Genomic DNA, 14,357 nt, shown 5'->3' with positions numbered 1-14,357 from the left:
TAATTCTAATGTAATAAAGGTTGCAACATAGGTTATCTTCTTAAGGGGTGACCTAAATCAATATGAAATTATTTAGGTTATAAATTATTCAAATTTGCAAACGTTTGATTGAGATGAACTATCAAAAATGCAAGTAAATCCAAGCTAATGAAAATGTGTGAATTACTCTTATGACAAATACGGAGATCCTCAAGAATATAATATTGGAGATTTCATTGCCTAATTACAATGTTTAACTAAAAACCCATTCTTCACTAGATTAAAATCTTCCTAGATTCAAGTAAATCTAGTTAGATTAGTTAGTTAATCTAAACCAAATCCCTAAGATTAAAGTAGATTAAACTACAATCAACCAACCTATAAGATGTCCTAGTTTGTTTTCTCTACTCAAGCCAAGGCCAATGCACCATAGAGACATAGGAATATCACAAAATTATACAATACCCTAATGCAAGCCAATGAATCAACCCACAAAATCATATAAAGGTAAGTTCAAGACAATTCATAGTAGTTCAATATGAGATTATGTACCAAATAACTATGGCCAAATTATAGCATTGAACAAAGCTAAAGAATAGAGTCAAACAAGCACTCTCTCGTTACAAAGATGATGAACTCAATTAGAGTCAAAAACCAATCAAGTTGCAACTTAAATTTGGAATCACAACATGAAGTAAAATGAGAAGAAGCTAGGTTCAAAAGCCTCTTAGCCCAGTGTAAACTATGTGGACTCCATCTCTTTGATCTTTCTCTTAAGATTTTTTCATGATCTCTAGCCTTCCATCTCCGTTGTTGAAATCTCCATATTCTTCCTTGCCAGGCCAAACCTAATGACCTATTTTCATGGATGATTTGAGCCTTCAGTCCTTGAATAATTGTGAGGGTTTGGATGAAAATGATGAGAAGAGAAGAATGAGATAAGTTTTGTGTGATTTGGTGGAAAAATGAGAGAGATATGAGAGATTAAATGGATTAAAAAAATGGATGAACAAGTAAGAAAGTGAAAAAAATATTTAAAGATGGGAAAATTAAAGAGAATATGAATTGAAGAGCTAAGACGTGAAATTGGCTAAGAGGAAAATGAGAAAAAGTGTGAATAGTCCATTTGGCCAAAACTACCTACTAATTTTGGAGAAAAATGTTAATAATTCTTATGTGATCTTCTAATCTAATACAATACACCACTTCTTAGCTTAATCTACAACTCCCTAAGTTCTTGACTATCACATCACTTTTGCCCTTTGAAGCCTCTTTGGTTTGCTTTAAATTATGCCTTCACATTTCACATTAAATCCATCTATGCCACAATTTAATTAAATAATCAATTTATCATGATATGACATTTATTTAATTGGACTAAGGTAAAAATATTTAATTCAACTTAGGTAATAACATGAGTAAGGGAATATGAATGCAAAAGACTCACAAAATAGAAGTGTAGACATACACACACTTAAACTAAATCTTAAGGCTAAGTGAAAACCTCATAGAGAGACAACCTTAAAGTATATCTTTTCTTAGCAACTCTCAACTTAAGATGAATCACTAAAACTAATTTGATCAATTATCTTAGTCAATTAAAAGACATAATTTCAATGCATAACCTCATTTGTGAAAAAGTACATTTTATGGTCAAAATACCTTAGTGCATGTAAATCAACATTTAGTTAATTTTGCACTAAAAACGCAATATAAATGAATATGAAGACTATTTGGGCATGTAAAATGATCCTTTTAAGCTAATAAATATGTGTGAACAATAAGTCTTATCACCTAGGATCTTAAATTATTTAGTATAATATTTTTATCCTAAAATAATTAAAGCGTAGTTTTTTCTACCTTAAATGTTAAACAATAAACATTGACCATTAATATAAGATAAATTAATTTGACTATCTAATAGATGTTTGTGATTGTTTAACTTTAGGGTGGAGACAGTTACATTTTAATTACTTTATGGAAGAAAATGTTATACTAAATCATTTAAGATATTGGGTGTTGCTTGGAAAAATTTTTAAAACAAAAATGCATATTAACCTTCTAATTAATTTAATATTTGTATGGGAATGAGAGATCAATAGAATGTGAGAAAAAGTATTATATGTGAAGACATAGGGTAAAGATGCAAACTTGGTTCTCAACTATTTTTTCAAGAGTACTGGGCAGTCTCTGCTATAAGGTGGTGCAAAATAAATTATCAACTTTAAAAAACAGAGCATCTAATAATTTTTATTAATTTTAACTTAATGGACATTAACTTTTCATGTGGGGCCAGCAAATTTTTAATTGAAATAACATGTAGCACTTTACCTCAGCAAATAAAGATGTAAATCTACCTATGAATTATTTTTTGAAGAGCATTAGGTAGCCTATACTATAAAAAATACCATCAAGCACATTCTCATCAATTTGACAAAATGCTGTTTACTTTTGGACTTATGTGACCCATAAAACATCAATTTCTTCAATCTTTTTACCTTCGTTCTCAGTCTCAGCTCGAGAAGAAGAAGCTCAAAAAGTTTTTATATATAAAGACATTCAGGAGGACGACACCAATAAAGTAAAAGAAAAAGAGGAAGAAGACAAGGCTTTTAAAATTTTATGGCAATTCAAGTAAAGTACCAATTTGTATTATGATGCTACTACGTGTGGGAGAAGCTTAATTTTGACTTGCCACAGAGATTTAAAGGAAACCTTATTTTCTTTCTCTTCTTCTTCTATTTTGTTGGCATTGTCCTCAGATAAGAACTGTTTGAATCTCTCCTTCTCAAGCTAATATTAAGAACAAAGAAGGTAAAAAAATTGAATAAATTGACACGTTATAGGTCTCATAAGTCTAAAAATAATCAGCATTTAGTCAAAAGTGATGAGAAGGTACTGGATAGTTCATTTTTTTTATAGTAAAGGCTACTCGGTGCTCATTGAAAAATAGTTTATGATTAGATTTGCACATTTATTTACTAAGATGGAGTATTACGTGTCATTTCAGTAGAAAATTTATGGCCCCACATAGGAAGTTAGCATTCGCCAAATAAAATGGAGGCTGTTGAATGCTCCATTTTTAAAAGTTGAGAATTTATTTTGTACCACCTTATAGTATAGGCTATCCATTGCTTTTGAAAAAATGATTGAGGGCCAAATTTGTACTTTTACCCTAAAACATAAGCATATAATAATCAGAATAATAGAGACAAAAATTATAAGCCAAACAGATGGAGATAAAATAAATTCACTTCAGTTTAAGTAATGAAGTTAAAGCCGGCATATTGTTCCTTATGGTGAGTTGGAGAGTCGTGCTTTCATCTCATGTGGTGACGTGGAGGATATATATAGAGAGAGAGAGTGTGTGTGTTAAAATAAGCAATAAAATTAAATCAAAGTATAAAAAATATAGAGATAAATTGATATATACATTTATATGGTAAAAAAATTAAATTGTATATAAAAATAAGAGAAAATAAAATGTTAAGTCCCTCAACTTATCTCAATTATTAATTTGGTCCCTCAAATTTATTTAAGCTGTTGATTTAGTTTTTATTGTTTAAACAAAAAGTAACATTGTTAAAATTTGCTAACATAGATAATGTTATATTGATGGCAACAATGCAAATTAGTAAAAAGAAATGTAATTATTTTGAAAGGGAAAAAAACTTGAAAATTTTAATAAACAAAAGAATATAATACAACACAAGAGACTAGATTAAAAAAAATTTAAATAGTTTGAAGGCTAATTTTTTTTTTTTTTTTCATTTAACTACATGTACATGCCAAAATGCTTTTCATGTTTGATTAATTTGAGAGTAAATTTAAGGGACTAACACAATAATTTAATAAAATATAAGGAATCAAATTGATAAAAATAAACTTGAAAGACCAAATTGACAAATGAGACAAGCTTAAGAGATTAAAAAATTTATCATAGCTAAAAATAATCGGAAACCTTATAGTTGAATATATAATTTTTCTGCCATTAAAACAACATTATATATATATATATATATATAAAATTTATTTAAGACCTCTTGACCATATTTAATAAAAAAGAAAATCCTTTAGACTCTGAAAATTTACTTCAAATGAGGGGTACGAAATTAAAATGCAGATTTAGAAATTATGTACTTCATGAGGAAATTTGGCACCTTCAAATTGTTTATACATGTTGTCATTCCAATAATTTGGCTACAATGGGTGAGTTAGAGAAGTTTGCATTTTTATCATGGATATCTAATTTATTTTTAACTATTTTGTATACTTTTTTTTTTTTTGCTTTTGCTATTATAACTAGGAAGCTGATAGGAATTTGGAAACTGAATTTATTGCCATGGTCTGATGGGAGATGCAGAACATACGTGTAGAATCCATCGAAAGGAGTTGATTTTGAGAATCACACACACGCAAAATAGGTTTAGAGATGTCTCTTGTGATGGGAAGCACCCCAGTAACCTGAAGTTAGCAGTCTTGATTAGCAATTTCAACAACAAAGGCTAATGTCAATGCAGCCTTCAACTTATGCATTTCATTGCACATGTAGAGAAGTTTGTTTTTCTCACTTCTAGCCATGATTTAAGCTTGATTCTTTCTCTTTTCAAATTATGTAAAGAAATAAGCAACCTCAGTGGAAAATCAGAAAAGATGAGGAATGATAAGGTAATTTTATTCTACATTTTAATTTCACTTCAATGCACATGATCTAAAGTGAATTTTCAGAGCTCAAAGAGCTTTCTTTTTCATTAAATGTGGTTGAGAAGATTTAAATGAAATTTCCCTATATAAAAGAACAACTTGTACCATACATCACACCTGCAACTAATTATACGGTTATAGAACTACAAAGTACTTAAGAATAGTCACATCACAACAGATGTAAGCATCAAGCAACCCAAACCAAATCCTACTTGGCCAAAGAAATCAAACCTTGTAGGAAGGGGAAGCTACAAGGTAATTCTGTGAAAGATGGTTTTAAATTGCTCACTCGTAGGTCTACTGACACTAGAACCTGACTTGGTCATCACCGGAAAGATTTTTGGAAGCTTCAACTTACATACAAAAATCTTTTTTTCATTTGGAAGTTAATCCGTGGCTCAATACCTACGAGTGATATCCTAGCTCACCACCACTTGACCACTAGAATCTCGTGTCCTTTTGGGTGCCGGGAAGAAGAATCATTAGATCATTCATTCTTCAGTCTTGGCATCGTTCGACCAGCTTAGCCATCATCTGCTACAAGAAGCTCCCACTTCCCCGACCGCCACAAGTCCATCTTCTTCGCAGATATTACTTTCCCTGACCTCCCCACGTGATTTGCTCACATGGGATGGTTTCTATTCTTGTCATCTTTTTAGCTTTCGCATGACCCAAAATGCAATTGACAAAAACCCCCAACAAATACTTTCAAGACGTATTAGAAATGGGCGGAGAACGAGTGCCGCTCCCATAAGATCCAATAGCCACCGGCCCACCAATGAGAAGAGTGCGCGCGTGCGCGCGCGTTTTTAATAAATTACTGTGACCTATTAATGAGAAAAGAAGACTCCCAAACGGGAAATAGAAATCCTTCATTTTAAACCCTAAAAAAATAACTATTTAATAGGGCAAATGGAACTATTAAACATTAATGCTCCCACAACCCCCTCATGAGATCATCCAATTATACAATCAAATATACATACATACATATATATATATATATGTTGTCTTGTAATTTTAAAATTATAAAATCACGTTTGTGTATTAGAAAAGAATGTATTAAAAAAATAAAGTAAAAATAAAATGATCAAGAAGATAAATGAACATATTTACTAAAGAGGTAATTTAATTCATAAAGTTAAGAATTATAATTTATAAAATTTTTAAAAAATATGATTATTCTTACATTCATAGTATATATTAATGAATTTTATCATAATTATTATAAAAAAAGTGATTTAATTTATTTTTATTTTTATTTTTTTAATTCATTCTATTTTTTTTAGTAACCAAACAAAATCCTAAAGATTTACTTGCGCCTGGAATATACAATAGAATATTGATTGTGATTTTTGTAAGTGTGAGAATACATTGAATTCAAATTAGAGAGATACATGAGAGATTTGAAAAATATTTACTGAAACCTAATTTATAAATTATGACTGGCACATCAATGATACAACTTATTTTTGTTAAAATCGAAATCATAAAATTTCGCTAAAATGCTGATTTTTGAGTTAACTAAATTTATTGAGTACTTACATTTGATAAATAAAAATTCATATTTAATGACTAGTAAATATATAATTAAATCCAATCTACAAAGATCTAGAATATCTGAACCATCCTACTTTTTCCCAAATAATGATCTAAGCTATACAACAACACAGCTTGGATACACGGTTCATTGTAACAAAATTGATTGAAGAAATCTATGTACCGAACTTTTTCCCAAAAAACTGGTAAAATATAAACAACAGGAAGTGGGAAGAGAGAACTTGTTCAGTGATGTTGTAGCCAGTCCCGAATTGCGGAACGAAGAGCATGGTTCGGGACAAGATTATGGTGTTCAAGCCTCGCATTTGTCATGGGTGACGTGGAGTGACCACTATCGAACCATCCTCGTATAGCCTCACCTTCATAAGAAAAACCATCTGCTGCGATATGCGGATCTAGCATCACTTCCTGTAAGGTTTAACCATGGCAAGCAATTTCATGTTATTGTTAGCTTTTATTTTTCTCTATCCAAAAGAACCAAACTCAGGATGATTGAAAGACGTGTTATCAAAGTGAAGGATGAAAATGGACCCCAGAAGGAAGGGTTACCTGAAAGATTGGACAAATAAAATATGAAGGAGGCTGGTCAGACCCTTCATAACCTGGCTTGAAGGAGTATGTGCCTCCAGAAAAAGCACTCATCGCTTCCAGTATTTTCCAGACATCTGACCTGAGATCTGGCCGATTTTTCCGGCTCAACTCACAACACCTCAGAGCCACACGAGCCAACTGTTCAGCCTGCACAAATGGCCAGTCTCCGGCCAAAGAATCCAAGAGGGATTGAAACTTTCCAGAATCTAATGCGTACTGCACTTCCTTTGTTATTCCCAAGGCTGGTCTCCCAGTCAACAATCTTAATAATATGATGCCAAATGAATAAACATCTGATTTCAGAGTGAGTTCCCCGGAAGCGAGAAATTCGGGATCCATGTAGACTAGAGTGCCCTTTGGAATAGTTCTCCAACAATCTGTAGTATCATCACCTGAACTCTCAATATTGGGTAATATGCGGCAAATTCCAAAGTCACCGAGCTTGCTAACAAAGTTTGCATCAAGTAGAACATTTGAGGGTTTCAAGTCTCCGTGCACTATGCAGTGAGGCCTAAAGGAATGAAGGAAGATGAGAGCAGAGCAGAGCTCAGCAGCAATGCGGATTCGAGCTTGCCATGATAGAGGAGCCGTGTTATCCTTGCAGTTGAGCCGGTCTTCGAGGCTTCCATTTGGGAGGTACTCGTAGACAAGAGTCCAGGATTCTGGGCATGCTCCTATGAGTGTAATAAGGTTCGGATGTCTTAACTTACTCAACACATCAACCTGATACAGAACCAAAGTCAGGATCAACTTGGATACCCTTCTCTCACAACAAATATGGATTTATCATCTGTAAACGCCAGTAATTTTTGCATTCTAGAATGGTAAAGTACAGGGTCATCTCAATGTTGGACACCAAAACAAGCAAAAGATGGTTTCAAAAGGGTCAAGAAAGATTCACCATACCTCCTGTTGAAACTCTGCGGGACCCTGTGAGGAGTTGTTTGCGTGCAGCATTTTTATGGCCACTTCGGTGTGACGCAAGACACCTTTATAGATATTTCCATATCCACCCTCTCCAATCTTTAGGGATGAATTGAAGTTCCTCGTTGCTTGTTCAATCTCTTGAAAAGAGAACTCTGAAAACAACTCAGGCCCATGTGTGCTTGAAACGTCTTCTTTTATTTTCCTCAACTCCTCGGCTTCTTTTAATGCATCATTGCGCTGCATCTGTAACTCATCTCTTTCTTTCTTGCATATTGTCAACAGATCCACAACAGATATAATCTTTTGTTTTAACTCCCTTACCATGAATTCAGATGATTCAATTTGACTCCCCAAACACATCTTTTGATCTAGGGCAAGTCTAAGTTCTTCCTTAACTTTGTCTCTCAGGCTCTTCATCCCTTCAAGTTCTTCTCTTTCTTTTGCTAGTGCTTCCTCAATTTGTTTCCTTTGTTTGAGTACCTCTTTGTACAAGCTTTCAGAGGCTTTAGCCTGTCAAATGATTGGTATAACCAAAAGAGTATATCAAAATTTCATTCAGGTATTTACATGAACTGGAAAGCAACACAAATTGATGCCAATCCATTAAAATGATCTCCATCATTCGAGTCTTTTCGGGCTGATATTGTTGTTTTAAATGCATTAACAAATGCAAAACCTTATTTTAATTTTGGCTGGCTCAAAAATGCGCCTCCACTTGGGGGAATGCTAAACTTGAGAACAAAAGAAAAGTGCAGAGACATAGAACCGCTAACTATACACATCACAGGAGTAACATGAAGCAATGAGCAAAGGCAAAACACACACACACCCTGCGCATAGCATCAACTGCTTCTTTTTCAGCCTTCCCACGCTTAAGTGTTTCTCGAAAGGCATCCCGCCTTGCACTCTCAGCTTCAGACATGGCCTGTTCAAGCTGATAGTAGAGAGTATCATCCATTCCTCCATTCTGTCAATTTTCAACCAAATAAGTTAAATTAAATGCTAAAATGTATAAAATCTCCCCGAATTTCAAAACAATTGCATATGACCTCCTTCACTTTTAAATATTTAAAATTAGCCCTCCTCTCCATTAATTTTATTTTTCAAAGCCCCTTACTGTTAATTATATTATTTTTTTCACAAGAATTAAAATGTCATTTAACCAAAAAAAATGTTATTAAACAAAATATTATATAGGAAAATTATGGATAGTTAAAGCATTGATAGCCAAAAAAATGTTATTATTATTATTATTATATAAAATTTTAAATATATACTTTTGTATCAGTTTTATCCATTTTTTTTGTTATCAATAGTACATAGTTCTTTCATATTAAAAGATAAATTAGTCTAACATGGTAATATTTAAAATTTTAAATATTTTAGTTATGTGCATTATGTTAATCTAACCTGAAAATATAAATAAAAATTTATGCTTCAAAACAATAAACTATGCACCATTGATAACCAAAAAAAAAAAAAGAATAAAACTAATATAAACGTAAATATTTAAAATTTTATAGTAATAATAATAATATTTTTTTGGCTATCACTGTTTCAACTATTTAAAAAATATAAGAAATTAATTATAAATAGTTCTAAAATATAATATTTTTGTTTAATAACATTTTTTTAGTTAAATGACATTTTAACCTTTATGAAAAAATAATATAATTAACAGTAGGAGTTTTGAAAAACAAATTAAAAGCTAAGAGGATTAATTTTAAACTTTTAAAAATGAGATGCATAGTTCAAAAAGGTTTTATGTATTTTAACCTAAATTAAAATACTATAACAAGACACCGACTGTTTAACTAATACATTGAAACAATGCACATCTTCTACCACAAACAAATATTGACAGGAAAGAAGTTACGCTTGAAATTAGGAGTAGCAGTACGCTAGGAGGAGATGAACGACAGAGGCTTGCTATAGCTGGAGAAAATTCACTTGAGTCTATCACATTCTCACTCCCCTCAGAAATCAATTTTGGAGTCAATGCCACTTCAGCAGTTCCACTTTCAGAACATGTTGAGAAAACTGAAGGACTCTTTCTTAACAGCCCGTCTGACCCATCACTACTAACTTCTGCACTCAATCTGTTACTTGGACTGGAAAACCCTTCAGTGTCTGGAGAAGAAAAGATCACTGTTTTGCGTTCTTGCCCAGCAATAGCAGACCTTGCTCTGCGAAGTAACTCAAGCTTTTCATTGATGAGTCTTGCCCGATCATTCTGCCCCAACGTAATAGATTGGGATCTCAGGTGAAGTGAATGCACAGGGCTTGGCCTATGCTGCGGCAAAGGTGATGCAGCCTCTTCATTACCATCACCCAAACAGCGATTTCTATGTTGATACAATACTTGATTCAGTATTCAAAATAATAGCAAGCAAGTAAAATGACAAACATGACCATATGAAATTATAAAAGCTTTCTGAAATATTAAAGTATTGAGCTTTGTATTCTTATGCAGCTAAAAAGTTTCTTATTTAAATTGAAATCTGCTTGTCATCCAACATCAGATTTCATTAGTGTTTAAAATGCAACAAACCTATTGTGTATAAGGCGCCCTTTGCAGACAAACCGTATTTGACAATAAGCTGGAGCATGTTCCCGCACATAAATGGCTTTCTTAGATTTGAGGTCCATCATTTTCCTGCAATGTCAGAATTATAAAGATCGGTGATAACATTTTATTAAACTTAAACAATACCAGTAAAGAAAAAGGGATCTCTATCTCAGCAACCTTTGACAGATTTACTGTCACATTTCTCCGACACATCATGAGAAACGAACATGCTCTCTCCGATACAATATGATATCATCAGTGGCTTTTCCAGCTACAATCTAACAAGATTACAGTGCTGTGGACAGTGTTTCATGTCTGTTTTCCTACCTAGAATGACGATTATCAGATGCTGCTCCCATGACAAGCTCACGGATGCCATGCTGAAAGGCAAGCTCTACAATACCTTTCTCAGCGCATTCCATTTCAATATGCAACTTCTCTGCCCGGGCCTGCATCAGAATGTTGTCAGTGGAGAGTGAATAAGTTTCAACATTAGTAATCATGGACAGAAAGTCAAAGTCATGTACCCCCATTCGTGAAGAGAAGAGAATATATTCATTTATACTCTTATGCATGTTTTGCCTTTCAAGTTCCCTATATGCTTCAACTTCGTCTTCTTTCAGTGAACTGGCCGGAAATTTAGTACCCACTACAAAACAGAATATCAATTGTAAAGGCCAATTCTAGAGACTGAAAATTGTATGGTCAAGAGATATAGCAAGGCGATAAGCTTATTCAATAACTTCCTTACTTGTCAATTGCTCAATAAATAAACCGTACATCAAATAATTAATTATTTATCTGACAGCAAAACCAAGAAACATTATAAATAGCAGTCCAATAAATCTTTGAACGTTAAATTTTAAATGTATTCAAACATTTGGAATTCATAGCTATTTTTCTGAAATTAACCTCAGTATCTATTGGGCATTACATTGTTAATTTCTAAAATAGTGGTCATCAAGGCAATATCTTGAACATTGCCTTTGAAATCTGCAGAATTATGAACACATCAAACAAGTCCGTGTATGTACACAAGTACTGAACATGAGTCTATTGCAAACTTACTCAAGGGGATCATAGTTGCAGGCACATGAACATGGAGGATGCAAATCTTGTTTCCTCCAGAGTTTTGTATCGCCCATGTCAGATTTGACTTGCTCTCTTTCAAATCTTTTGTCACAGCAACGTAGATAGTGTCATTAACCACACCTGTTTCAGGCTCCTCTACAATTTCTCCCATCCCAGCCATGTTGCTGGTGACCCCAAAATCTTGAGGCAACCTCACAGAACCGAAACTTCGTGGGATTGCAGGCACAGGACTCACCACAGCCATGCTAAGAAATCTTAAAGACTCGCTCTTCCATTAAACAGCATCACCTTCAATTCAGAATAAACTTATTAAGAAACTCACTGACCTCCTTTAGCCCCAAAACAAGAACATTCTACTTTCTGGCTCAACCAACATTATCAAACAGTGCTTATTCTGTCCGTCATAATAAGAAACTTTAACCATCAAAACCCCAGGAATCTGTCTCTAAAACAATGAAAATCCCAAATAAACACTTTTTCTCTCGCTTCCATAATGGAAATCCTCCTTAACAGCTAAAAGTGCCCGACAAAAGCAAAACAACAAAACCAAACCCGGTTGTCTCTCTCTCTCTCTCTCTAGATTTTCCCAAACCAACAAAAGTATAGCTGGCTTTCTGTCTCTAATTTTTTCTATAAACTGAATCGACCCCTAAATCTCTCATCTTACTACAAAGGAAACATCATTTTCCATCATGGAAAATCGCATGAAACTGAAGAATCAGAGGAAACCCCTTTTACCGGGGGGCGTGAGTGGGAGACTGAATAAGCTTCAGCTTTGTTTTACAGGTAAAATCACCCAGACTGAAAAGAGCATGTTTATCTTGAGCTCAAATCATTCGAGTGTATAAGCAAAAGAGACCCAAATTATGAAGATATAATTGCATTAGTTTGAAATGTAAATTTCATAAACAATTCCCGTGGGGTCTTCCCCCATCTCAACCTTAAAACAACTCATTCGTCTCCTCTCCTGTGGGTTTCTTCTTCATTTCCATTTTGCTCCCTCAAATTAAATTTCTTCAGAACGAAACTTCCCAGAAGGCGAGTGGACCCTACTGCATCAAATGCACATGACATAAAAGAAGCCAGAAGAAGCTGCCAAAAGGGACTGGACTTCGATGTAAGATTTTTCTCTCTGTCGTTTAGATTTAGCCATGCTTGTTTTCTTTTGGGAGATTAGAACCTTCATTATTCTCATCAACATATAGGTAAGATTTGACATTGATCAGGCGATCAATATGCTAATATAATAGTATTTGATAATAATACACAAGGAGTTTCAAAAAAGTAAGGCGTTCCTAAGTAATATCGATTTCTAGTACATTTATTAACTTTTTTTTAAAACCAGTACTCCCCCTTACAAATTTAACACACTTTTAATTGAATATCACCTCTTAAAAAAATAATTACTTATATTAAAATTAATTTATTTTTTTATATTTATTTATATTAAATAATTTATAATAAATATAAAGTCATTTATTAATAAAAATATTTTAAAAAAAGATAATGATTATACTTTAAAAAACTAAAAATATCTTACATTTTTAAATATTTAACTCTTAAAAAATACTTTACATTTTTAAACGAAGGAAATATTATCTTTTCATATTGATTCTTATTTAATAAAATATTTTATTTAAAAATAAATATAAAATAATTTATTTATTATGAATAATTTTAAAAACACATAATTATCAACTCCTAAAATTTCATCAAATTTTAATTTTAATTTTTATAATTTTTTAATGTTTTCAATTTTTTTAATTTCAAAAACATTAGGTAATATTTATTTTTATAATCCTATAATTTCATTTTTCTTAGTGCTTTTAACCTTTATATAATGACTGAAAATGTTAAAAAAAATTATGAAACTTAAAATAAAATTTAATAAAATTATAAAGATCAAAAATAATTTTTTAAAACATATTAATTATATTTTAAAATATTAAAAATATTTTAATTTTTAACGTTCAACTTTTAAAAATTATATTTTTAAACGAAAGAGTAATAGTTTTAAAAATCAACTTCAAAATATAGTGTTGAAATATGATATAAATAATTAATAAAGATTAATTTAATTGATAAAATTTTTATTCATAACCCATACAATTATAAATTCAAATTTTAATACTGTAATGAGAACTTCATAAATAAATAATTTATAAGCATTTCTTTAAATTTGGAGATATGAGAATTCATCCAAATTTTTTGTTATCCAAAAAAAATGCGATAATATGATCGAGATAATGTGGCGGCCAAATAAGAATATGCGCATATTCCTCGTTCCTCGCCCCACGTCATCGCACAAAGCGTCATCAATGTCGATACACACGCGTCTTATTGCCGCGTGCAAACTAGAACGCATCTTGATTGACATATGAATCTGCATCGTCCACTAATTTCAAGGCTCCGGTTCTCATAAATCAGACGGTTTAATATTTATATATATATATATATATATATATGATATGTATAACATAGGAGAACGATACAATAAATATTGTTAGCAAGGGAGGTTATTGCACCCATTTTACCGAGATAATAAAAATTGAATCGAACGTTAAATCAGTCAAGCCAACAAGTAGATTAATAGTTGAACTAGTTAATCCAAAAGGTAAACTAATTATGACTGAAATGATATAATTTAAATAAAAAATATTAATTATGAAAATATTTAATTAAATATAACATTAATCTCTAATATAAAATACAAATGTAATAATAATTATAAAATTACAATTACCTAAATGTCTAACAATAATAAAATATAATTTTTTAATTAATCATTTCTATATTTATAATTTACAACCCTTCAATCAATAAAAAAAATTAAATTAATAATCACCAACACTAAAATCACCAACAATTATAATTATAATTCATAAATGCTAAACAACAATCAAACAAATGAATATCAACAAATAATAGAAGATTA

General features: G+C 31.8%; 1 protein-coding gene across 4 annotated transcripts; it reads right to left on the bottom strand.

The window, feature by feature from the left end:
* Nucleotides 1-6,229: 6,229 nt before the first annotated feature.
* On the bottom strand, nt 6,230-12,497 carry LOC129291106 (U-box domain-containing protein 33-like). Of its 4 annotated transcripts, none has more exons than XM_054928268.1 (10): nt 12,363-12,497; nt 11,399-11,710; nt 10,858-10,979; nt 10,658-10,779; nt 10,313-10,417; nt 9,638-10,106; nt 8,591-8,728; nt 7,741-8,271; nt 6,793-7,557; nt 6,230-6,651 (listed from the first exon to the last, which is right to left on the bottom strand). In XM_054928268.1, the coding sequence occupies exons 2-10, from the start codon at nt 11,664-11,666 to the stop codon at nt 6,469-6,471; spliced, it is 2,703 nt and encodes a 900-aa protein (XP_054784243.1). In that variant the 5' UTR covers nt 11,667-11,710; nt 12,363-12,497; the 3' UTR covers nt 6,230-6,468. The 4 variants fall into 4 exon arrangements, with proteins under 4 accessions (XP_054784243.1, XP_054784244.1, XP_054784242.1 ...); XM_054928269.1 differs by lacking the exon at nt 12,363-12,497 and adding an exon at nt 12,161-12,356; XM_054928267.1 differs by lacking the exon at nt 12,363-12,497 and having other exon boundaries at nt 11,399-12,356.
* Nucleotides 12,498-14,357: the final 1,860 nt, after the last annotated feature.

Source organism: Prosopis cineraria, unplaced genomic scaffold (genome assembly GCF_029017545.1).
Source record: "Prosopis cineraria cultivar Desert tree isolate PC_DT_omini unplaced genomic scaffold, ASM2901754v1 PC13, whole genome shotgun sequence".
Classification (NCBI taxonomy): Eukaryota; Viridiplantae; Streptophyta; class Magnoliopsida; order Fabales; family Fabaceae; genus Prosopis; species Prosopis cineraria.
Note: the sequence above shows the minus strand (reverse complement) of the source record. Positions and strands in the feature narration are given on the sequence as shown.

Excerpts from the sequence above, each read along its gene's own strand:
- LOC129291106 (XM_054928268.1), bottom strand. The coding sequence starts at position 11,666 with ATGGCTGTGGTGAGTCCTGTGCCTGCAATCCCACGAAGTTTCGGTTCT. Across the intron at positions 8,729-9,637 it reads TGCTACTCCTAATTTCAAGC|AATGGAGGAATGGATGATAC; the intron begins GTAACTTCTTTC and ends GAAAATTGACAG. Across the intron at positions 6,652-6,792 it reads TTATTTGTCCAATCTTTCAG|GAAGTGATGCTAGATCCGCA; the intron begins GTAACCCTTCCT and ends TAAACCTTACAG.